A 27,286-nucleotide genomic window follows, 5' to 3' on the forward strand; every position below is an offset into this window, starting at 1 on the left:
CACTCGAGAGTTTGCTCACTGCATCAAGCAGTGGCTCTCTGCGCACTGTGTGTTGAGAACATCCACACAAGGATTTGCTTGATTCAAAGAGAAATTTACAGCAGCCCTCAAACTAGTGATACATGCTGAAGCTGTTTCCATCACTAGTACTGATGGGCCAGCACAACTGTTTCTCCTCATCTGTTCACATGGTACCAGTCAAAGGTCACAGTTTGCTGCCAAGTCCCCACAGAGGATTCAGCTAATTCTGCCTACATGCCATTTAACTTTCACCATTGCACTTAAGTTTCTGATCATTCAATTTCTAAATAATTCCCTGATTTTATTTAAACTTAGCAATTCCTTAAGCAAGCCCAGACAGTTAAAAAAAAAGCTAGAATAATGCCAGAAATTTCTGAAGTTCACAAAAAAACCCACCCCACTTTCAATAAAACCAGAACACCTTCTAAAGGTAAAGATGACATAGAAAAATATGTGAAGTATACAAAGCAGTATATTTAAAGATTTTTCAGCACAGATGTGCTCAGAAGAGTTCTTATACATTCTTAACTCTAAACATTCAAGTAACAAAAATATATTCAGTGTATTTAAGTCTGTAGTGGTTTTGCAGGTTGAAGAGGAAATGCGTCAATTTCTTCCATTCTCATTCTGATTAATCCCATATCTTAACACAGACTAAATCTGAGGGCTGATGTCCTTTAATCCCTTAGTAACAGCAAAGCAGGAAACTAGAAAACATCTGAAGACAAATCATTAAAAGGTGCTTAGCTGAAAAGACACCAGCCACAGTAAGGGGTGCATGCTACATATAACACCATTTAAAGCTTCTTAACTTCATCTAATCATTGCTGTTGATGAGCACCTTCCACAGCCTCCCAGACACTACCGTCCCTACAGACATGTCCTGTCCTTCCAAACTATAATGCAGAATCACACAATTATCAAATGGAGCCCTAAAGCACTCTTTAAGAAGAAGACAGCAGAACTATGTATTTTTTGATATAAGATTATATTTGCATTGTTCTCTCCAAATTCAGGGATCTTCCCTTCTGACACATTTTGTGTTTATGGTTTATGATACTGAAATTGTCAGCAGCATGAACTATGGCTTAAAATCGGGCAGTTTCATTACCAGCAGAATGTTTCTAGATTTGACTTTTAAAATAAAGACAGCTACTAACTTGATCTGTGTAAGGAACCCTTCCTAAAATACAAAAATACAAAAAAACCTTGAAGTTCAAGACTGCAGCTGATATGTGCTATAGCATAAATTTTAAATATGTCTGAATTTATTTATAATAATTTAAATTTATATTAATTTATAACGAGACATATTAAAATAATTTATAATCAAAAATATTTCAGTCATCTTTATATTTTTTAATATGATTGACATATGCCTCCATTCTCTGTCCCATGCTTTTACCATACATTTTACCCTCCATAGCATGATTCTGCTCTCATTCCTTTCAGTTCTACATCAGGACCCCAATCTTTCCCACCTGGGTTGAGATGATTCCCACTCCCAGAAAACATTATCCCATGCCAGTTCAGCACATTCATGCCTCCTGCCTTATCCTGCCTCAAGGCTGCTCCAGCCTCCTAAGATAGGGAAGCAGACTGAAGAACTGGTTACGGTCCTGCTGAACAGATCAGGCTGTTCAGGGAGCCAGAAGTGTCAGCAGGTAGTGCAGAAAATGCCTGCTGACCACAGGCATGGAGACACTCACCGTGCAGCTCAGGTGAACACCCACACAGCAGGAGAGGCAGGAGCTATCACAGCTCAGTATCATGCTGGCAGGATCCCAAATCCCACAGTTTGGGAATCTGGCAGAACGCGAAGCTGCAGTGCTTTCAACTGCTGCTGCAGAATGCTCTAGTGTTCCCTTCATGTGGACAAGTGTGCACATGTGCTGGGACTACAATTACAATAAATCATACCTAATACATTAGCAGATACTGACAGGCTTTAAGAAGACTCCTGGGTTTGATGGCAAATGTACAGTGGCAATTAGGTTTGTGGGTTTTTTATTCAAGTGGAATAAAGTTTTCCTTTGTAAAGTATCTGAAAGTCTTTGTTTAAATAGTGTAATTCCAATATTTGTCATGCACTGGGGATTGTACCAGAATATTCCTACTAGTACTATGTAGCTGGGTTTCTGTGGTCAATCAGAGCACCTCTAAAGATTGCTGCAGTTCACATTCCCATTTTACAAATCCCCAGATTCTGGGTCAAAGTCAAGAATAAATACAAAATAAATCATCACAGTCAAATATGCCAAGGCACTTAGAGGAGAGACTTTCCTCAATGGCTTCCTGGTGGTTCCCAGGAAGCAGCTCCACCACTGTGCTGCTGCATCTCCTGCTCTCTGTGTCACCCTGGGACTGCCCACAAACCTTACCAACACCATCTCCAGACCTAAAACACAAGGTACTTCATGGCCTCATAGTAACAAAAACATGCTGTTGATGCTTTGCAGTAACTATTGTTTACATTTGTGAAGCTCTTTGTCAGGTTGTTCTGATACTGAAAGAGGCACAAGCTGGACAAACAGTGGCTTCTCCCTCGGTAGAGCTGTCCCACAGCCACACCTATCACAGCATCCTGCAACGTGAGCACACATCCTGCCAGATAAACTTTTCTGGGGCGCTACACAGCAAGCTTCCACTCAGTACAACTCCTTAATTTTGCTAAATTTCATCTCCATATAAAGAGTCCTATTCTAACTCTCTTTTGCAGGCCAGAACTGGGAAAAAATATTCAATGCAAACAGGGAAAAAAAAAAAAGTTGCCATTCAGTATTCTGAACCAGGCTGGCTACTCACCAGCTGTAATATAAACACTACAGACCACAATGCCCCTACATCCATCTTCTTTATTTCCACCCAGGTATGTTTACTGAGTCTGTTAATGCATACCACATTGTGACAACTGCCTTCCTATGAAGCTAAAAAATGGAGCACATTAAGACAAAAAACACTTGTAAAGGCGCTTAAAATGAAATTATTATCAATATACTATAAAGTTTTGAGGAAAGTAATTTATGCCTTGACCAAGGAAAAAAATACCCCTGAACCATACTTCAGAGCAAACTGCAAAACTGCCAAAAGAGGGACAGTTCAGCAATGTTTAAACTTGCAGGTTTGGGATGGAGATCATATAGAAGAGTAGAAGCAGGTTTTTCTAACATATTCTGCAATTAATTATTTGTTTTAAAAGAAGCTTGCAGCAAATTGGGAGATCTGAATTAACAAAAATTCCTTAGGGAGGGGAATAAAGCACTTTTTTCCTTTTTCTTTATACAATAAAGCAGGATGCTGACACTTATGTTTCCATGTTCAGACACAAAATTCAGAGGACCACTCTTAAATTCCTTTGCCAGAAGGTGCTATCTGCATTACTAGGAGATATGCATAACCAGTGTAATTATGCATGAATAATGCTAACAAAGTTTTCCTGAAATTCATTAAAATCAGAGAAAATGCATTCTGGTGAAGTAAACAAATTGCATAGAAAAACTGCTTTTGATCTCTCACTACACTTGTCTCAAAACACAATTTATTCTCAAATTCCTGCCCATTTCTAACAAATTACAAATCAAAAGCTGAGTCACGTCAGTGGATGGAAAAAAAAAAAGCCCAAGATAAAATCCTCCTGAGCTTCAGATGAGCTCGGCTGGTTAGAGCATGGGGCTGATACCACCAAGGTCATGGCTCCAATCCCTGTGTAACTCATTTATTCATTAGTTCAATTCCCTGACCATTCAGAAGAGTGCTGGATGTAGTGATCCTTCCAGCTCAGAACTGTCTGTGACTCTGATACCAGCGACTTCCAGACTGGACTTGCCCACCATATTTCCAATGGCTAACAGGAAATCTCAATTTGCTTTTCCTCAGAAAAAGAAGTAACAAGAAGCTTGCTACTACTTTCAAACCTAATTTCCTTATTTTTCACCATCCTAAAATTGATACATTTTATCATTTGCCCTTGAACAATGAAGCTCCTAGAAAGGGAAATCTCGCCACATTTTAAACTGTTACTCTTATATCTTAATTGCAAGGATGTTTTGGTCAAGTGATTATAATAATTACATTATACAATCTTACATAATCATCATTTTTTCAAAATTAAAATGTTTGCTTTTTTAAAAATAACTCTAACATAGTCATCTTTCCAAAAATATTTAAAAACATATGATTTTTAAAAAAAACAGATAATGACATAATTTATACATTCATTATTTTCTCTCTTAAATTTTGTTCCTTCCCTTTTGCATATAAAATTATCATCAAATTATCATCTCCAGCAACTGGAGATTTAATATTTAAAACTTTAATTAGAGAACAAACATTACTGTAAATAAGTATAGAAAAAAAGAATGTTCACTGAAAATGAAATAGATTATTTGTAGACAAACATTTTTACTAAAATGTAAAGGTATTTTCTCTTCCATGCACATGCTAAAACAAGAGTGAAATGTGGACACTGAATTTCCTGCTTACTGGAATATCCAAGCAGCTGCAACAAGCAGGGCCAAGATCCAAGATTAGGGAATGCAGAAAAGCACTTTTGCTTAAGTTGTGCAATAGTTTGCAAATCTACTTTGAAAAATGGATTTTTTTTTTCAAAAATCCATAATCTGAAAGAAACAGGGTCTTGGGCCAGAAACCTGAACTTTGGCACAGTGAGAATAGATAATTTACACTCTCTCTCCCCCTCTCTCTCTGGAGGTAAGTGGGAAGGAGGAAATATTTTGCAGCCCCTCCCACCTCCTCCTCCCCACAGTGATAGGTATCTACCACCTAGAGAGCTGTAACTAACTATTAAGGTCTGATTAAGATGCTTTATAAAACATAGTAAGCCATGAGATAGGATAAGCACATATGAAATGCCTTATGTGCAACTGGCAATAAAGGCTGAGGTATTCATAACTGTCTGTGAGATTTCAACACCTTCCTGTAAAACCAATACTCTGCATGTCTCAAGTTATACTTCTTCCCAGAAATCCCTTTTCCTGCTCTGGATACAACAGGTTTGGGCATCATTCATTTTTACACAACATTTAAGAATTGCTCAAATAGCCTAGGATGTGCAAGAGGGTTCAGAGTTTAACTACATCACCGCTGCATTCGCACAGCAATCTTATACCTGGTGTTGGAGTTTTGAAAGAGTTTGCATTTGGGTCACTCCACCAAAGATGACAAATAAAATTCCTCATGAATTTTAATTGTGAAACTTTGTTCCAGTTGCAATTGCACTTTCAGAAACTCCAGGTACATTATGACACATACATTATTATAGTTCATAACTCCATAGAATGAAGCAAAGGTGACAGAGTGACTGAAAGTGTAACTTGGAGAGCAATCCCAAACCAAAAGCAAAGTAAGGCAACTTACAAGGACTGCAAGCTGCTCAATCCTCTGATGGCCTCATTAGGTACGGTCTTCAGCTGATTGTTCTGGAGGGTTCTGTAAAAATCTACTGTGTTAATAAAGTAGAATTGGACAATCATCTTTATCAAAGCTAGAGGTAACAAAAGCCCATAGTCCTGTTATGGTTTCCCAGATTTCTAGTGTATATAAAGGCATGTAGAATTCTCAAGACCAGATGTCCAAAGGCAACAATGAAACAATGGTCTATTTCAGTTTTATTTACAATTCATTCATTAACAGTATTAATTTGCAGAGAACAAGCTGTGACACAATATGCTGAAATTCCCTTGGGAACTCACTGAAGAGATTAAACAACTTAACACTAGGACAAATTTGCTACAAGAGATATGTTATTGTCTTGTGGAATTATCTTACACATGCCAGAAAACACAAGAACCTCTATTTTTCCTGAAGTTGCATCAATACACAATCCATCAACAACCTAATTTATGAAGTGTGCTCAAAACAAAGCACCACTGGGCCAAGCTGAATTAAGCTATACTGTTGTGGGTTTCTTCAAAATTCTCTTATAGGACAATGCACATCATGTGAGCTCTTTTATAGAGAGAATGTAAATGACCTTGTAAAATCTTAGTCAGTTTTGGTGCATACTAGGGTAAAAATTCAAGTCACAGCTTTTAATTAAGACCCACGTCCTACATTTTTCCAAGAACTGCCAGAATTTCAGGCACCTCCAGTGTTAGTATTGCAATGGATATGTCTTCAAGAGTTTTGACACTTTGCATTCAATTTACAGCATATTGTATTAAATGGTATTGCAAATGGGTAACTCCCTAATCTGTACCCTGGTAATAGTGTCTGTGGTTTTTTTCTTTAAAACCTCAAGGTCTGCTATTTTTTTTAATTCCTCTTTAATTAACTACCTATTACCCTGCTAGCATTTGGAAGTATTTACATCATCAGAAACACTGCAGTTTTCAAACAGTTTTTTAAAACCTTAAACAACAAAAAGCTTTTTTTATCCTTAGCTATGGAAAAACAACTGCCATAAAAACTCTTATTTCAGAAGGAAAAACAAAAGATTTTTTTTTTTTATAGTAAGCCATTTACACCTAGAGAAGCATCAAGCTATAGCAATTTTTTCTATTTGCCAGTAGGGAATAAGTCAAACTGTGTATTAAACCTTAAAGTATAGTACCACCTGATAATGTCAGGTACCTGACAGAGTAGGCTGAAGGTGTGGAGAACAATAAGAGCTTACATGTCCTTTTTAGGATTTTTCCTCTGATTCTTCCGCTGCAAGATATACTTCAGAAACAAATATGTGTTCTAATAAAATACAGTAATTATAGTTTAGTCAAGTTCATCACTGTCATCTTGACCACATCCAGCAGGCTTTGTAATGAAAAAAAAAAAAAAAAAAGTAGGAGAGTTCTACTTTAGGAGGACAGAGGGCAAAAAAATTTCCTCCACCTACCAGTAAACAGTCTGGCTATGCACTAAGAAAGCATAGAGCAAGCTATGAAGCTCTAAACCCCAATTACTTACAGAACTTTGAGTTCTTTCAACCCGGACAAGGCCTTTGGATGGATAAAAGTAAGGTCATTGCCAGCCAGTCGCCTGGAAAAAAATTGCAATAATAATTTCAGTCACAAAATACAGTACTTCTACAACCATCTAACAAGGAAAATCACTGCAATATCAAATCTTGCAAGCAATTATGCATTTTGCATTCAATTACACTACATTCACAATCTTCCAAGTTTGTAACAGTTATTTTACTTACAGCACATTTTTAACAATGAGGATGCATTACTCAGCCTCATGGATACTCTTTTGCAAATGTGCTAGAAAAAGCACACCTTAGAACGATGAAGAACCTTCTTATGGTACTAGGTTTGAAAGTGCACTTACCAACATAATCCTCTGGCTTTCAGCATTGCTCCACTGAAACAGGCTCTGGTAGCCATATATTTTTAATCTAAACAGCAGTTTCTAAAGGAAGTATGAAGTTAAGTAAAAACAGATGCTAGATGCTACAGCAAAGCAGCAGAAGTCTCTATGAAAATCCCAAATACGAAAACAATATTCACACGCAAGTGGTATGTTCACCCAGTGTTGACAATTGACAGGACACCTGCTGATATGACCAAGACATAATATTGGCAATATTTCATCTTTCTGGTCAGCTATATGGAGGAACTGTTGAAGAAAGGAAACTCTTTTGGGGCAGGAAGAAATGGAACAGGATTCTCAGGCATATACTCTCTCTCAAAATGTGACTGGTTTCAAATCTAGACTGCTAGACATTAACACAAAGTAAATTATTAAGATCAATGTGATATTAGAAGCAATCGAGACGGGAGATGGTGCAGAATACAAAGCAGGAAAGCAGAAGCAGCAGCCAAAATAGCTGCTTCCAAACGTTCCCCCTTCCCCCACTCCTCTTCGTCAACGTTTTACCTCTCCCCTGCCCAGCAGATCTGTGCAGTGCAGCTTTGGTTGAGCTGTATTCCATCAAGGGTAAAGACAATAATGCAAAACACCTGGTAATCCATGACTGACAAAAGATGCAAAAGTTTCAGCCAAAGTATTTGGTTTTAGACATGGGTTTCATATCCCAGATAAGCGAAAGCAATGTTGGACAAGGCTGTGCAATGAAATCACCCACGGAAATACTACGTACAATCCAGTAAGTGTTAATAATTAAAAAACAATCAACATGCTTTAACAAAGGTTACAGAATATCAAAACCCACCTCTGCTGTTACAAGGCACTGTGAAGCAAGCCAGACACAGCAAAGGGAAAATATTATTTCAAAGAGGCAAACAAAGGAAATAACAAGAGCAACACCTAAAGGATCAGCTTGCCAGAACATAGCAATGTTATCACATTTTTATCTCCTTCTCTAACTGCATAAAAGAGATTACCAAATCACTTAATGCTTACACAAATCTGCTTGCAACAGAATTAGTGACTTAATAAAATGCTGCCTGAGAGAGAGGATGCTAGTTATCTATATTAAATCTATTTCTCAAATGCAGATGGTTATATTTATAAACCAAGGGAGAAGAGGACAAGAACACCTTCATGAACAAGAAGGCGACAGCAGAAGATGCTACTTGTTCTTAGAAAACTGTGTTACTCTTGCTTAAGAGTAGATTAAGGTGGATTTTGGGTTCTAGTCCTGGTATTTTCACACACCCCCCAACTGCTATTGTTCTGGCATCACTACAAGCATGTTAAAAAACATCCTCATCTGCTGACTGCCGAGAAAAGTTTGTCTGCATGCTTGAGTATAATCAAACAGCTCTGAAACTAGAAGGAAAATAAGAAGAATCTAGCTATGCTTATTCTTGAAATCTCCTGTCTGCAAGCAACCTCAGAATTTCAGAGCTGGGACATGATTTTTCAAAAACTTCAAATTTTTAACATTAATGGAAGTTTCCAGATGGCAACTGAACAGTCCCCTAAAATTCATTGTGTTGTCAGTAGCTGTCCAAATCAACTGATTAACTTTATCTGGGGGGATGTGGAGGAGGTTTGCAATATTTCATGTCTTTCCTCCTAATAATTTATTTATAAGTTCACTGTAAACAGAAAGAAGTACTGATGAAACATGCTGGGTGTCTCTACAGCAGAGCCAGTAAGCTGCAAAACACCAGTAAGCTGTTTATGTTAAAATGTGTTTGAAACAGCATAATAGAAATCCTTAAATCACACAAAATTCAACTGAGGCTGTTGCATCTCATCATTTTGCATGCAAACATGACTATGATTACATATTACACAACTCAAGGAGTGGCAGCCCTGGTAAATGTGTCAGGCAGCTCTGGCTGCAGCTCTGCCAAGGCTCCCCATTAATCTGCTGCGTGTGAGGCTTGTCAGGCATCTTCTCCCTCTCCCAAAGAGACTGGGGATTGTTACTTTAGCTTTAAAAAAGCTGAACTAAATAGTTGCATAGTCTCCCTCAACCTGAGTAGCACTAACAGCAACCTAGAGAGCACTGGGAACAAATGACAGCTGAGCCAGAGCAACACTTGCATGACTTCAAATAGCAGGACTCTGCTTTCCTCAAGGAAGCTCCTGCTTCTTCAGTCTTTTTCCAACCAACCAACAGAAAAACCCCAACCTTTGTGATCAATTACATTTCCATTTCTCCACTATCTGGCAGTGTTCCAGGCTTTACTCATCAGTTTGCCAAATACACATTTTTAATTCACATCCTAGCCTTCCGGAGCTGCTCATGAGGAGGTTCCAAGGGCAGCTCCCAAGCAGGCAAAGATCAGTATATCACACACTGCTCTCAACACATTCCCCGTGCAGCAGCTGGAAGGATGGAAATGTTGCTCTTTACACAACCAGGTTCATTTTAAAGAGAGAAGTGAAAAATAAATAGCATACAGTATAGTACACGTACAGCATTATAAATTGTCATTGAAATCATCCAGTCAGGTTTTCCATGTTACCTTCTTTCAGCAAGTCTTAAAAATATTTATTATTAAATAATGTAAAAGCATCTCTGCTTCTGTCTCACTCACGCACATGCATGTGTAAATGGGCTAAGGGAAATCACAGTTTTACCAAGGCGAAAACTCTAGCACAACAGAAAATACACAACTTTCATCTCCTTGCAGCAAGACTCACTATCCTGCTCGAGAACAGCCCTGGAAATTCCTGCTCTATGGTGGGACAATTTCACATTGTCACAAAGCAGCATCTTAAGGCAGCCTCACATTTACACTATCAAGGGCTGAGTGCCTATCCTTCCCCTCATTCTGAATGGAAATGGTTACAGATATCTAGTCTGAAATCCACCTGTTGCCACTGAACCACAGTACATCACCATTAATTAGAGCTCTTTCTCTAAAAGGCAGCAGGCTGCAGAACAGATTCACCCACAAAGACAGTAAAAATTAAACAGACAAATGTAAAGTGCCCTGCCATGCTATAAGGCCACAAAAAACTTTGCTATCTTTTACTTCCCAAAGCACAGACACAGCAGCAGGCATCATCTGAAGTATAAATGTGTATCACACTGACCATGAGTTCCTCTGCTAACTCTATCCTGGCTCTCCTTGTTTGGAGACTCTGCCAAGGAATGCAGCTATTATTATTATTAATTCTAGCTGGAATTAAACCTTGGAGGTTTCTCCAGTGGAGTCACAGATGTAATGTATGACCACAGTAGGTATTTTTCTTGTAACTGCTTAGCATTGAATCTTGTAGTCTTTTATTTTTACTTTAAAAATAAATATTGAGTGTTTTAATGGTAAATTTCAGCAAATTCAAATTTACAGATTCAATTTCAGCATAGCAGGATAACAGAACAGGACACACGGAGAACAAAATCCTTCTGCTAGCCTGTCATAGAGAGGTGAGCAATATCATTTAATCATTATTTTAGTGACCCAGTAAATAATGTCCAGATGAGGAAAACACCTGCTTATTACAGGTATCAGGATGCAATGCAGCTGAAGACTAGCCTTTCATGGTGTCTCATTCCCAGAGTACACACCAAGCCTAGGTTCTTGCACTGAGCTGCAGCTAATACGGTTTTCTCTCCTTTGGGAAATTAAAACTTGTGCAATTACGAGTCTGGCAGCCCAGCTGCATGTTAACCAAGCCAAGTAACCACTGGTGTGGCTCCAAAAGTCAGGGGCAGTGTTCCAAGGATAGATTTTTGCCTGTAACAATTAAAAGCATCACTCTTATTATGACAGGACGCAATAAAACCTCTTGGAAACATCTCTTCTTGTGTTGCATCCCAGATGGCAGTGAACTCTTGGATCCTTGAGCAAAGAGTTTCCTCTTCTCCTTCCATCCATCTGAAAGTCTAATGCAGTAAATGTTTTTGCTGTAGATTTTGGGTTGGTTTTTATTTTCCTCTTGGAAATATGCTCCTAACCTTCTGTCTCTCGTCTCTGAGAAAAATATAATGGCTACACAGAACAAATTCAAAGAGTGACACAGACTTGCAACCCTGACATGGCATAATAAAACACCTGAATTATTATTTTTACTTCTACATTAGCTGATTTGTGGTAAGAGCCAAGACTCCTTATTTCAAGGTTTAGCTGAGCCTGAGCCTCCCATATCCATCACTGTTCCTCTGCCTGGCCAACATCTACTTTTAGCTATCCAACTTTTACCTACCTATTTTCATCCCATTGGAAAACACTGCACTGCTTCTCCACCTGTACTTTCACAAACTCTACTTTTTGTGCTGTCTTACATCGAACTCTTCTGTTATCTTTACATGCCTGTCCCTAACTTCCACTTTTTCTGGGTTCTCTGTGTTTTCCAAATACAAACTTGAATTTTACTTTAAGTTCTCCCACAAGAGAAGTAATCTTTGGAAATGCCTCATCGATAAGTTAATCCAGGATACCCAGCAAGTGTTTCCTCAAATGTGAAAGCTTCAGCTTCCATCTGTGCCAAAATAGCAGCCACTTTGGAACAGAATTCAGTTTTTCTCAATAGATGATGCCTATTTATGTGCTACAATTTATTAATCAAGGTTGAAAGCTCTACAGAAGAGGTACAGTAATTTGCAGGAAAATACAGGGTTTTGCTGCATGCCTTGTGCAGGGGTGGGTGCCCTGCCTGGTGAAGGCACATGCCTCTGCAGACAGCTCCTAGCCCAGATGAGTAGCTGCAGAAAGGAGGAGCTGGGAAATGGAATCTGGGTCTCCAGACTAAACCTGGCTTTGCTTATCTGGGAGTAGCAAATGTCCCCTTGGGGACTTCTGTCAGCTGCAGCCTGCTGCATTGCTGGGAAGCCAATCTATTGCCTCCAGGTTACCCCAGATTCCTTCACACCAATTTAACAGAAGTGAATGGATACTTTACTTCGCTGATGCTGATAGAAAACGCATTTGTCTCCTCCTTTTCTTGCAGCAGTTTTAGTATTATACAACCTCCACCATTATTTATAAAATTGTGAGTACTACACCAAGACACATCATGACTGAAGAAAGAGAACTGTAACTACAACAGCACTGAAACTGCACCAACTCCACTTGTTGTCATGATCTCTCCCTTTCCAGCATTAACAGCTTTCTCAAAGTTATACTGAACTTTAGGATAATTGCTTGTTTTCAAAATGCATTTTGGTCTAAAAAGCTAAAATATCTAAGTAAACGAAACAGACTGATTAACAAGTCTAAAGCTCATTCATGAGTTCTATGGTTAAATTGTCAGCAAGAGTCACCAGCATCTATCAGAAGACAAAATATGCTCTATGGTAACGTTTTTCATGGACTATCAAAAACAGGAAAATAAATTACAATGGATTTTCAGGAAAGCAAGCATTTACAACCATGCAAAATGTGCTCTATCCTTTCATTTTCAAGCAGTAGGTGTATTTGGGCAAGACCTCGAAGTAGAACCCACAGACTGCACCGAAAGAAATAATATAACACAAAACAATTCTTATACACTACAAGTTGTTGAAACAAGTGGTCTCTGTAATCTCAGCTAGTATTCTGCAGCAAAAAACCCTCCGATTTTAGCATAAATTTTTTAACATGGACATATTTGTTGTAAACATAAGCAACAATACCATGGCATCTAGAAAACTGGTTAACATCTACTATGCAGCAGAAATGCTGAGTTGTTGCAGAAAGCAATTTTGTAACCTTTTGCCTTCAAAGCAAAATGTAGAATATATTTTATAAAATATATTCTTCTCCTCTCCCTACTTGCCTTTGCACATCTTGTACTAAGTAGTGGTAACTTTGCTTTGCTTTACCACAGGCCAGATAGACCTTTCTCTTGATAGCCATCTCAATACTCAGGTAATAATGCATTTCACTTACCTAGTCTGCACAGCAGAGACAGGGGTGAAAGCCACCAAGTTTGGTTTTGATCAACTGTGATGCAACAACTCCATTAACTACAGATTTGTGCTTTTAGCAGATAGTGCTATCCGAATGCTCAGAAGGTTTCCAAGATCATGAAATATGTTAATGGTCAGACAAGAGAGGGTGAAAAAACTGCTGCTGATATAGCAAATCCTCAAAGTTGCTTTGGTCTGTTCATACAGCCTTGTCTCTTGTCCTGGCATTGGACTGGCTATCCAGGCATGGGATCTTTGAATGACCATACACTGCAAAATGGGAAAGTGGGTTGAGTCTACATGTATTTGGCAATAAAACTTTTGTTACTGGTTTTCTAACCACTTCAGATGCATATTGGGTACATGCAAGACAGAGGTTCTATCATTCTAATGAATGACATTAGAGAAACTGAGGTAATTTTCAGTATGATTCTTTGATTCAGTTTAGGTTGACTGTTAGCTTTTTTCCAGCTGAAATAAAAACAAGTATTTTAACTGAATCATCTAGAATTTTACTTTTATATAAGAAGGGCAGGAAAAAGAACTTTATAGGAGTCTGGTTACTATTTCTGTGCCAGGACATCTGCCAAGGCTAATTAGCCAAGAAAATCTCTGTACTAACAAAAAAATAAAAGAACACAAATATCCGAGCAGAGAGGAGGAAAGGAGCTAAAGGAATGGCATCACCACGTCTCCTCATGGTAACACACAGCATTGTACTATGAAACTATGATGACAGAAAATACTCAGTTACTTTCTCAGAGGATAAGGCATTTACCTTCAACGTACAAGATTTATTTTTTCTCCTTTTTTGTCTAATGTTTTCAGGGCTCATGTAATGACTCTTGAGAACTTGGCCTCAAACTGGCTACCTGATCACTCACACACACCCCTTTTGTTCCACACTCCAGTTTCTGAAATGGAAAGGAGAAGGAGGGAGAACTGCATGGCACAAGCACCATTTGGAGAACTGTACTTGAAGAGACACAGCTTAAGAACGTCTCAAGTTACTGCTCAGCCTCCAGAAGTTTCTTATCTGGTTTATACCTTCAGACAGCCCCAACATGGCAACTCAGACAGTATAATAAATAAGGCTTGTAAGACTGGTCTTGAAGTGTAACACGGCAAAGTTTAGCCTTCAGGCCATTCAGCTAAGCCAGCTTCTGTGTGTATGCATGTGAGCAGAACACTGAAACTCAAAAAACCAACAGATAAGGAAAAGGTTTTGTTCTCCTCTAAAAGTACTTGCAGCAGAATAACCAGTCTTGGGATCCTAATATACGACCATGTCAACTTTGGAAATCGACGTGTAGAAACAGAAACTGGAAAGAAAGAACTTCCTCATCTTCCAAAAACCAATGGAATTTACTCAGCCTACTAGCATCTATCCCCACAAACAGGAAAAAACATGCAGCTGTCAAGCAGAGCAAGAACCTTCTAAGCTACAGAAATATTCTTGTATCAGCATGATTAAAAGTCATCCAGAATCAAATTGATTTAGGACTCACAGAGATAAGAAAACACTAATTAAACACAGGCTGGCCAACGTGTTTTGAAACATCATTAGCATTTAATGCAGACCAAGTAAGTGATGTGTAAAAATATCTTAGCTGACTGTGGTTAATTCTACTTGGGAGTCTTTGCCTAAAGGTTTGTCTTGACTAGAATATGAAGGTGCAAGTTACAACACGCTGATGGCTTTCTAAAGCTCCAGTGCACACAAGCAGCAAGCGTTTCTAATGTAAGCAGACTGGTCAAGTTAGGCTTTTAACTTGCTACCACACAAGAAACCTACCCCTTGCATTTTTTTCATTAACATTTTACCTCTTGGAATTCAGGCAGGATCAACTGAGGAAATCACCTCCGGCAGCTGTTCAAATATTCAGAGCTGGTAGATCAATGAAGGGCACACAATGGCTTCCAACCCTGTGTCATATTGCTCTTTTTGAGGAACCAACAGCTGGTATCTACACTGGCTGGCTTTGTAAAAAAGCAGCTGGAGAAAGATCTCTGCCTGTTCCTCAGACTCTGCTGGTGGGGGCTGAATGGACAGAGATGGGGCAGTAATGTCTCCAATTGTGCCAGCCTGTTTTACAGGAGGATGTCTAACCATAGTTTTAATTATCACATGTGAGCTAACACAAGGCATCAGGACAACCTGAAGATTCATTCTTACCTTTTCTAGTCAAAGTAAGTCCTTTACCTCCAGTTTCTAACTATGAACCTTGGGATTTCTCACATACATGAAAGAGAAAAGAATGGCACCATCTCATCAACATTCACACACTACCTTGAAAATACTGCTCTTGGAAGACCTAGCACTGAAGGACAAGGCAAGCCTTTCCATCAAGTGTTCCACAACCAGGTGAGAAAAGACACAGCATCTTAACCTAACAGCCCAGCCTTGGCATAGCTCCAAGACATGTCTTACTCATAAAATCCAGGTAATAAAAAAGACACGATACTCCTTCTCCCTGTCCAAGGATGATACAACTTGGTGCTGACTGAGAAATCAGGAGGAAAGGTACCATCTAAATTACACACTGAAACAGATACTACAAAAATAAGCAGCTGTGGCACTTCAGCCAGGTGGTCATCTTCAGCTGCAGTCAAGAGGGAAAATAACTCCAGACATCTCCCTTGCAGATACTTCCTGATTACAACCTTATGGCAAAAACCACCTCATTTTCACTGCTAGTATACATTTTAATCATTCCTTATGTTCCTAAAATGTACTTTGTAAACTAAAAGCCATGAGCAGAGACCCTGGAGATATTTAAGCAAGACCTCTTAAGACTTGTAATCAACATGGATACAATTAAATAGTCAAGCAAATACTCAGTCACACTATTTTCTTGCAAAAATTAGTTGCACGTGTGTGGTCTCTTGTTCACTGTTTATTAATTTCTCAAAAAGCAGATTAGCATTGTGTTTCAGAAAAGAGAAGGCTTTTACTAAGCTAACTCTTCCTTTTATTTCTTATTTCCCCAACTATTTTCAACCAGCCATTAAATAAGGAAGTTTTGCCCTTGCCAGATAAAACAAACAGTATCTGAAGGTAGCATCACAGGAAAGAGACTATTGCATATCAAGTATGAGCAAAAAACAAAAACACAACAGATCTTGGTATCAGCACACATCTAGAAGTTGACCGAGCCCTCCTGTCTGTTGGTGCTTTCAGGAAGGATTACTTTTCTTGCAGCATTACTGGCTGTGATATGGTTTTTATACTCAACAGTCCAAGACTGGACTCCTCCCTGACCCCTGCAGAAAGTCAGGGCCCTGTCCAAGGCTGACTGGCTGGGAAATCACCTGTGTCGCCTTTGGACAATCACACCCTTCTGTCACAAGTAACCCACAGACAGACATGGAACAGATTGTAGTCCTCTGCTTCTTACATGGACCAGCAGCCACACAGCTAAAAGCTGATCATCTAAGTCTTGCCCATGAGTGCAGGGCAAACAAGATCACAACATTCTAAAGGGTGAAGAGTGGAAATCAAAACAAGCTTAAAAGGTCATTAAGTCAAAGATTCTTCGGCATTATTGGAGTGGTTCAAGTTTCTGAAGACAGACTAGAAAACTGGCCAAGAATTAAAATAATTTTAATTTTGCCTTCCTCAATAAGATACTGCCTTTTTAATTAATCTAGCAGATCATTCACAAATAAAGTGTAAAATCCTTCAAACTACTTTAGATAACTTTACATATTGGAAGGGACTGCCACCTTCTAAAAAGGCCATCAACCTGGATATTTTAGTTAAAAATTCACACTGGAAAGTTTCTACTTTCTAAAAACACTGCATTATCTAGTTATGTTTTCCTCTTCTAGCTTTCTACAAATACTTCAGGTGTGGTTAGAAAACCACAGCAAATTTCTTCAAGAATTTTTAGTTTCCATATCATGTTTTAGACTCCAGCATGTTTATGTTAGCATTTTCTGAAGAACACACATCATTAACTGCTAAGGCAAAACCCTTGGTGGTCTGCTTCTCCCTGACTCTGACCATTGCCATTCCAATAGTTTGCAAATTACTTCCAGCTGGGTATCGGTTACACAGAGAATTTTTGTAACATTTATAAAGTGCGCAGTCCTGCTGCCATATGGTGAGTGCGCTACACAGTGACATGCGTGACGAGGCTGTGAACGGGGGCACACGGAGCACTCAACCCAATGGGCAGATTCCGCCCCTGGACAAGGCAAAACCCCTTTGCTTGTACCTGTGATGGGAGTAATGCTCCCATAGCACACTACCTCAAAGTTAAAAAATCCCAGATTATTCCTGGAAATTTGATTATTTGCTGGGGAGTCAGTTGCCTTAACATGGCCATTTAGTGCTATTTCAGACGTCCTCTTCCACCTGGGCCCAAAACTGCCATTCACAGCACCCACTGGTTTCCCATCTGTGTCAGACCTGTCAGTCTGGTGCAGGTGTTTTGGATAATCTAGAACACCTAAAACCAGCCTGGGATGCACAGCTGAAGCACCCGAGTTGCTCCTCTTTGGTGATGCAGAAGGTACTTCTGAATTGAGCAGCCAGCTTTCCCAAGTCTGGTGCTCTGCTTCTTCCACTAGTGTTGTTTTTAGGATTTGGAAAATGATCCTCTGAAGCCTCTGCAGACTACCAAATAATTTCATTGAAGAAATGACAACCCCCATTTCACATAGCTCCTACTGAACATTTTAATCTCAGCCTCTCCGTACATGTAACTCAGTTGCCTAAAATAATACATTCTAATTGTCTCCTATTTCCATTCCATTAAATTCTATGATATTATTGTGCAACATTAATTAGCAACCTCTGCCAAGGGCTAATTGAACATGGCATTTGACAGTGGCAGGGCTATGGCATGGTATGAAGATAAAGGTGTCTGGGGCTGTCTCCTTGATGGAGACCCAGTAGACTGCACGCTAGAGTGGGTACTTACTACATTCCAATTAGTTGGTGGGATTTTCATTTTCTTTAGTGTAATTCTTGGGAAAACTTCTCAATGAAAAGTCACTTCTAGCACACATTCTAACACCACTTTAAGTCTTTTCTTTAAATCACTTTTCTTTGACATGGACACCAACTCCCAGGTTTGTGTGCTGAAAAAGCAACTTTGCTAGGGCCTGGCAGTCAGAATTTTGATCTGTTCAGCAACAAATTAAAGCCAGGAAGAAACTTTGACAATCATAGAAAGGAAAAAATTGTGATTGTACAGAAGGAAGTATGAGAGTTCAGTTGCTCCTGTTCATAACCAGCAAAAATAAAGAATGAAACATTTTTGTACCCTGTCCCATAGAGAAAAGGGAACAGGGAGAATGAAGCAGAAACATGTCATATCTGCTGCTGGTCATTTCTATTAAGGAGGAAAGCTGTTTTGTTTGAACTTACTTCATTATAGTCCCATTTAAGAATTAATTGTGCTTTAGTGTGGGTGTTTTTTTTTTCCCAGAAGTTGCTTTAACACATTAGGTAAGCATGTTAAGAATAATTTAAAGCTTCTTGGTGTTCACACATAATTCTGAGCTTAATGCTAGCCTGTTTTTTTTTCAAACTAGAAAACCTGGAATTTAGGGGGACAATGAGGTACATGAAGCAAATGGCTCTTAGGCAATAAGCACAACAGATGATGGCTGAAGGCTCTGCCTTTCCTCTTTATCTCCTGATGCACCCCAAGGTTTATGAAGTTACACAATAACATCCACCCATTAGGTTTTATTGCTTAATTACTTATTGGAGAAAGAAAATGAAGTCTCCCACAGTCATCTAAGTTGAAACAACAGAATTGTTTGGGCTTTTCAAATTCTTGTGTGAAACATGCCTATGAAGAATTAAAATTTAAAAAGGGGGTTACAGATCTAGTCTAACAAAACATACAGACATACAGAAGCACATATGGAATGCTTGCTAGTATCTATTCTGAAGCCAACCAAGCCTTCCTAGGCCACTTTTTTTTTTTTTTCCAGCTGACTACTCATACCATAGAGTATGAGTAGTCAGCTGGACTCATTTAAGAAAATGAGTCCAGCTTTCTTAAATTCTGCATATTACACAAAAGCACCATCTGAAAATCTGTTTTTCTCCATAAAGCATTCTTGACTATATCACAGATACAAGCAATATCTTAAATCAGACGGAAGAAACCAGAACCTGTTAAACATGAAATGAGATATGAGATCACACACAATTTATCTGACATAAATCAACTCAACTGCACTTCACAGTTGTAGTGATCTGAGTCAAAACTGTTTAAAAACCATTTTTAAGGTAAAATGGAGTTATTTAAGTGCATTAGTAAATGGTAGCTGCTACATTATCAGGATGTAAGAGAGACCAAAATTCTAAGGAGAGCCGGAACACTTATTAGAGTAACTAGTGAGGCAAAAGTGCAAAGAAGCAGCCTTCAGGAATCGAAATCGTTCTTCAGAAGCAAGCAATCCATCTCTTATCAATTTCTCATATCTTTGTTCCAGTGAGGTGCAGTGGTTCTACTGTTTATAACAGATAACCAGAGTCAAAGGGTTCAGGGCTTTATCTGCAGTTTTGCTACAGGGTTCATTCATTCTTTTGCCCTCTAAAAATGGTTTTCATTCTTTGCTTGTTTCCTCCTTGGTGAAGTCAGAAAAACACTTCCCTACCTCATAACAGTGGTGCCTTTGGGAAAACGAGCTGTTCTTTCCCTAAGGTGATTTACTGAAAAACCTCTCAATGCAGTAGCATTCATAGTCCTAGTCTTGCCAAAGTCACAAACAGAGACAGCTTTAATTTGTACTTTAAATGCTCTTTAATAAAAGAAATCCTACTTTGTGACTGAAAATATAAAAGAGGAAAAGCAAATTGCAGGGGTTTTGTCTTATCTATTGCTTAGTACTGGAAGTTCTCAAAGCTCTCTTGCACAGGTTGAACCATTACCCTTACCCTCTCTTCACAGATAAGGAAACTCTAAGGCACACAAAGCACGTGTCACCTAACAGTACTTAAAGCAGTAAGTGAATGTCAAACCTGCCTCCCTGTGTACTGACTCTGAAACACAACCTAATTAAGGACAATGCTATTGAGAGCATGCTTCAGCTTTGCAAAGGCATCTTGGCTAAGACTTCAGCAAAATACTGAGCACATGAGGTCAAGGATTCAGAAATCCAAGTATCAGTAAAGTAAAACATGAAAAAAGAAAGCTGAAATGAGCGTAGGACAAAAGGGAGGTGGGAAGTGGGAAAAAAATTGCAGCCAGAGAGATTGGGAAAAAGAAGCCCTGTACGACAGAACTTCTGATATAGGTCAGGATGGGCTTGTGAGCATTGCATCTGCAGCCTACAAGGACAACGGAAGCCAGCTGCTCAGTAAATGAAGCAAGACCTATTTTATGGAACTTATGCAACAGCTATACTGTAGCTCCTTCAGAAATAATGGTAATTACACAACTCTTGTGTTATCTTTGGATAACACTGTAATTAGCATGTGTCATCACTCTAGCCATGATTAAAATAATCACTATAAAAAGTCCCTTGTAAGTAGCATTTACTGTCCTGGTTTCCAAACATGTACAAGATTATATTTTTGAAGTATAATTGCTTTTTCTGTTCACAGCTCAACTTGTCAGTGTTTCTCCACCCACCTTCCACTTTATACAGCCATATGATGCTGCAGCAAAATTTTAACACGTGTAGAATACTTACAGCTCTTCCAAGTAGGGAAAGTTCTTGAAGGCATCTTCTGGTAGTCTTGTGATGTTATTCATGCTGATATCTCTGGAAGAGAACAAATACAGATATATTAATAACCAGGAAATGATTTTTACACTCTGGGAAAAGGATACAAAAAAGAAAGTCTCATCAGATAGTATGGTGACAGAAAAAAAAATACTCTGGTATCACACAGTAATATCTCTTTCCAGAAATTTGCATGCTGAACTTTCAAGACACTGTAATTTGAGAATCAGGTAGCAACAAAGACCTATAAAATGGGAAGTTGACAAAATAAAGTTTTCCAACACCTCTAAACAAAAATAATTGCTGTGAAACTACAGGGAAGACATGCATGGAAGAGGCTCTACAGTACTGTTATCTACAGTACTAATTTTTACCAACTTACACTTATATACTGTTTTAACTCAGATGATTAAGAATACTCTAAAACCACAAGCATATGAAAAAAAATATTGTGACCACCCACCACGCGAATTTTCATCCCACAGTGTCTTTAAAAAAAATAATACATGCATTAGGACTTAATAAATAGCTTCTGGCAAACAACACTTCTGGAACAACTGGCAAGAATAGCAGAAACATGTCCTAGCTCTACCACAGTCTTTTTTTGTTTTCTTTTGTTTTCCTTCTACAAAACATATAAAGTCCTCGAGGTAATAGTTTTAAGCAGATTTCATTCTCAGTCCATAAGCAGAGGGAAGCTGGCAGCAAGTGCTTACATGATAGGTATGCGGACCTGCTCAGCTTTTTTCTTTACAAAGCAGCAGCAAGCGGCAAACTTGGTGCCATCACCTCACTTCACACCTACACAATGATCACAGATAATCCAGTCCTAAAGCAAGTTATTACTCAATGTGAATAAAAGCAGCATGAAAACAATTTGGTTTGATAATTAAACTAACTGCGTAACAATTCATGACATAATCCAAGTTCTTACGTTCCACTCGGTTGCTGGTTTGGGTTTTTTCAGTATGTAGTTAATAAGTAATTCCGTAACACTTGTTAGTAGAGCCTTCCCTGCTTGCTGTCTTCCACATGTTGTTCTCTAGTGCCTACATGCCACCTCTACACCATTCAGATAAAAAAACACAAACAAACAAAGCCAAACTCTCCTTTTATCTCAATAATGGCCAACAAGTACCACTGAAGCTCCTCCCTGACATTAACAGCTAACTGGCAGCTGATCTGCTGCACCACCTGTGCAGCAGAGACCCTCAGGTGCTGCCAGTGTGAAAACTGCACTCTCACACTAAATCCAGAGACAGTCATTCCTCTAAAACTGCCCTCTTACACTAAATCCAGAGACAGTCATTCCTGTAAAACTGCCCTCTTACACTAAATCCAGAGACAGCCATTCCTCTAAAACTGCCCTCTTACACTAAATCCAGAGACAGCCATTCCTCTAAAACTGCCCTCTTACACTAAATCCAGAGACAGTCATTCCTCTAAAACTGCACTCTCACACTAAATCCAGAGACAGTCATTCCTCTAAAACTGCCCTCTTACACTAAATCCAGAGACAGTCATTCCTCTAAAACTGCCCTCTTACACTAAATCCAGAGACAGCCATTCCTCTAAAACTGCACTCTCACACTAAATCCAGAGACAGCCATTTCTCTAAAATAAATGTTAATGAAACAGTAGTCCAAAACCTCCATTTCTCACTTCACAGCATAAACTAAGAAAGTTGCTCCTCAGCAGCTGCTAATAGTATACTAACCTAACTCAAGAGCAGTAACATCAAAATAAGGTTCAGCATATACAAAACAAACCCAACTGTGCTAAGAGCCAAAACAAATCCACTACGGTACAAAAGCCTCCTTCACCAAGCTCCAGAAGGAGTTGAACTGGAGATGCTTCATCCCCAGACTCGACAGCCCACATGCTTTAAACAGCGTTTTATGCCTTGGCAGCAGTCTGGTCACAGTAAAATGTTGCTGTTGAGGGTGTTTTTCTTGTTGTGCAGGAAAGTAGATAAATGTATCAGGTACATGACCTGTCATCTGTCTGCTCCATGGGAGACTGCAACAGCTATTCACTCTCATTTTTCAAATTCTCATAAACACATTTCACACACCCAGGCTTGTCCTCTCCTTTTTAGAGGACTGCAAATCCACTTTTGTTATCAGCTGGAAAGCATTTATAAATATGGCAGAAGAGTAAGAAGAGAGTGGCGACCCTAATCTTAAGAATCACTTACCTGTGTAAGAAAATCCCAACTCTGAAAAAACAGTCCTGGTGATATAAAACCCTACTATCATATGCACCACAATAAATAGTGGTAGTAGAAATAAGTCAACAGCACATGGCATCAGAAAGCACTATGTGAAGGCTTATGCGTCACTTTGGCAAAGATTGTGGCTGCAGCCACATTTGTTGCACTGCACAGCAGCTCTTTGACAGCTGAGGCAAGGAAATAACATCCACCCGAAAGCAAAGGTCTTGAAATTTCCAGAGCCATAAATGCCCAGTTTCAGAAGTGCCCTATGCAATCCAAAACAAAGTCAGTGGAAACCATGCAGACACACAGAATGGTTGACATCCAAATTCAAAGCAATTTTGGCTTCCTCTGGGATCTGAAATCCACTGAAAAAGGTTTTTTCCTGAAGCTTCAAGGATTAGGCTCTCCAATTTTAATTTGGGAAGTAGATTCTTTGGATGTAAGCATGAAACAGATCACCTTAATAATGAGAACCATCATCAATATTCTCAAATTCTACTGAAGTCAATTTTCAGTGAAGCTGAATTTGTAAAAAATCCAGACAGACATATCAACTGCGATTGTCTTTATCACATGAATCTTCAGGGCCTGCTTATCATGATGCCTTGCTAAAAAGCTGAAACTTTTACAAAGTGTCCGCATTTGCCTTCATTACATGTGATAGTAATTCTTACTAAACAAATAAGTCAATCATTATGGCACTCATTTGCAAACTTTGGGGAATATCCAAGCACCAGCTCTGAAAGTCTCCTAATGATCATCATACAAGTCTTAAAACAATTCTTGCTTAATGAAGAACATTATGTAAAAACAGCTTTGCTGATATATATTTTTTGTTTGTTTTTTTCTTTTCATTTCACTCTACAGAATCTCCTCAAAGAATAAGTTCATAAGCACTATACACTGGCAACAAAATATTAAGTAGTTCATGACCAAGAATTTTCAAAGAGTATTAGGAACACCCATGACACTAAAATTAGATTACTTAATAACTAGTCTCTATAAAATTTACCTAGTTTATTTGGGAAGATACTCTTAATAACAGATAATTAATAGAAGAATTGCAACAAAAATGGTGGAGCACATATATACTATATATATATATATAAAAAATATACCATAACAAAATAATAACAAATCCCCAAAACCACAGTCCAAAACAAGAATAGCCCTTGCTAAATTTCTACTGTTTGCATTTTAGAAATAGTAATTTCATTACTCCTAAATGTTAAAAAAAAAAGGATCAGTCTATGCAGTATCAAGAAGGCTGTCTATTTAATAAAGATAAATATTAGTATGTCCCTTGACCTGTCAAAGAAATCTCCACTGAGAAGTTGTCATACACCACGTGTTTCTCCACTAAAAATCCCTCAGGAATATAAGCCTAGAAATCATTTAGGGTGCTAATACATAAAAAAAGTTCCTTAGAATGAATAAAAGAACATTAATAGTACTATCCCAACCTCTAGCAGTGTTCATGGGAATGATGCTATCACACAACAGAAGGATCATGCCAGCAGTTGCCTAAAGCCCCTTTTCAGCAGGATTAGGCTAGAAGACCTGCTATGAATTGGGTTACTACATCCAGATCTAAGGCCCCTAAAAGCAGCACAACACCTGCAAACCTTTGAATTGCCACCAAGCACACCAAACTCCCAACAAAAAAAACACCAAAGCCTCCATATGTTTGCCCTAAATTTTATCAGTGAATTCTAGTTCAGACTCTGTACCTAAAAGGCTTGTCACAGTTTTCTTGTTCTCCCAACAAGTCCCTAGTATGGTCTGTCAGCCCAGCAAACTACACCTCTGCCTTAATTTTAAGTTCAGACCCACATTTATGCTTGGGACCTTTTCCCCAGAAAGTGCAAAACAGACACAACAGCTCTAAGAGAGTTAAGACTATGGTAATACCATGGTTTAAACTTCAGATTCATCAGGAAAAAGGAGAACTGTGGGTAGACCTGCGCCTTTCACGAGGTAGCCATTAACTGGGTTTATCTGTACTAAAGAGCCAGGCTAACTCTTCACTCATTGACCAACATTACCAAGGCAAAGGTGGCAGATGCACCATTCCTGGAAACACTGAAAGGGCATGATGGGGCAAAGAAGCTGGCATTGAAACCAAAAGGATGGCCAAGAAGCTGGCATTGAAACTAAAATATGAACTGCCAAAGGTGGTAACCCCTTTAGCAAGAGGCTGCATCTTGGGGGGTAACATGAATCACAATCTTATATTTACAGTTAGTGTCACCATTTCAGGGAGGAGAGATGTAACAAAAAATAAACACAGTTGCACTCCCTCCTACAGTGCATGGCTGCAGTTTTGAATGATAAATAAGGCTTCTTACACTCCGCCAGAAGCTTTGTCCTTCTTCCAAGAAGGTACTACAGAAAAGAATAAAACTAACTAAAATTAGTAGCTTGTAGCTCTGAGTGTTCTTTAGCCATCCAGGTCATGCAGAGATTGATGTTTACAGGCAAAAGGTGAAAAGTCAAGCCAAGGTACACCAGCACTCATTTGCTGTCTCCAGCCTGCTCAGGTAGATCCTTCCAGGTTATTCTGACAACTACTTGAATATTCACTTCCACCTGAGTTTAGCAAAGTTTCCTGCTTTCACCTAACACAGAAACACTTTAAAGTCATTTAAAATACTTATACTAACTGGCAACCATAGTAAAATCAATGAAACCCTCCCTCTGCTGAAAACAGGCATCCAATGAGGTTTCTGTGTTCTTCTAATATGAAACTGTTGGGTTTTCCCCATTTAAAGCTGTTGTGTCCATTTTCCTTCGAAGAGGAAAGCAGCTTTGCTGGACACAGTAAAAACACAATTTCATCTTGCATAATGCCAGATATTGGAATCACTTTTAGATCAACAAGCAGTGGAGACTTCAGAACTGAACTAGAAAACATAACACACTTGAACTTTTTATTAAACTCCTTCGGCAAGAATTCCAGTTCTTGATGTGAGGTTTTAGTTACTTGGATTTTTTTTTTCCAAGGATTGTTGATTTCACCACTAACCAAAGTCAAACATCCCCAGGCTTCAGGATGAGCAGAAATACTTTGTCTCTTGGATGGCAACTTACTGATTCTCTCATATTTTAAAAACAGAAACTCTCATCTTTAAATAATGGCTTCAATTACAGCTTTCATAAGTGGCATCAGACAGAAGAGCATTAGATGCCACGCACAGCATGTCCCAGTGTCTCCTGCACGCACAGGTAGCCTTCTCCATCATTTTAAAGCACTACCTCTGCCATAAAGGAGCCTGACCCCTGTAAGATTTCTCTCTTACACTAACTGCTTGAGCATGATTCTGGCTGGAAAGAACAGACGACTAGAGATGATGGACAGGGAGAAGTGGGATGATAATTCTTTCATGAGAAGAAAAGCTGCATCAACAACAAAGGGACAACGAAATGGGAAGTACAGACTTCCTGTAGGACAGAAAGGACAAAAAACAATAGATAAACTGGCCCGAGATATAAGCACAGAATAAAAGCAAGTGACCCAAAATAACTGATGGGTATTGAAAAGGAAAACAACACCAGTCTCTGAACTGAGGGACATTTAGCTGCAACAGTCTTTTTTTTTAAAGACAATACCTACCATTCCTAACTGCATCTCCCCCAAATGTGTGCACACCTTAGGCAAAGAAACTTTCTGCAAAGCTCTGTTGTGCTGGCACATCTCCTAAAATGCACAGGAGATGCCAGTGTTACACTTTCTGTCCTAGCTCACGCTCTCCTCCCTCAACACTTGGATCTGCACCAAACTGGGGACACACGCGCCTTCCTGCCACATCCATGCACTGCATGCTAATGACCTAAAACACTCTGCTTTGTAAAAAAGGTCTTAAGCCAAACCATGAAACACCAAGCTACAGAAAAGCAAAATTAAATCTCAACAAAACCAAATTGAGATCGGCTGTTTAAAACAGACAAGATCAAAATACATCCCTGTGCTTCCCGGCAATTTATTAATAGCTATCTACTTTTTGGCTTTTTGATTCTGTCAAGTTTAGAAAAGAAGAGAGAAAGGGAAGGAGATTGAAAAAGAGAGGGGAGTGTTGGTGGAAGGAAAGAAGATCATGTTTCAACAAGGCACCTTTAAATTCCTATAAAATACTGCCTCT

At 38.9% G+C, this 27,286-nt stretch overlaps 1 protein-coding gene across 2 annotated transcripts in view; it reads right to left on the minus strand.

The window, feature by feature from the left end:
• Positions 1 to 27,286, minus strand: part of LGR4 (leucine rich repeat containing G protein-coupled receptor 4) — a 70,614-nt gene that overhangs the window by 18,715 nt on the left and 24,613 nt on the right. Inside the window, exons 2-4 of one of the 2 annotated variants that reach the window (XM_038137805.1) lie at positions 20,897 to 20,968; positions 6,943 to 7,014; positions 5,398 to 5,469 (exon numbers count right to left, since the gene is read on the minus strand). In XM_038137805.1, the coding sequence (XP_037993733.1) occupies positions 5,398 to 5,469; positions 6,943 to 7,014; positions 20,897 to 20,968 (216 nt within the window). The remainder of the gene's footprint in view (positions 1 to 5,397; positions 5,470 to 6,942; positions 7,015 to 20,896; positions 20,969 to 27,286) is intronic. The other variant, XM_038137806.1, reaches the window with a different exon arrangement.

Source organism: Motacilla alba, chromosome 5 (assembly GCF_015832195.1).
Source record: "Motacilla alba alba isolate MOTALB_02 chromosome 5, Motacilla_alba_V1.0_pri, whole genome shotgun sequence".
Lineage (NCBI taxonomy): Eukaryota > Metazoa > Chordata > Aves > Passeriformes > Motacillidae > Motacilla > Motacilla alba.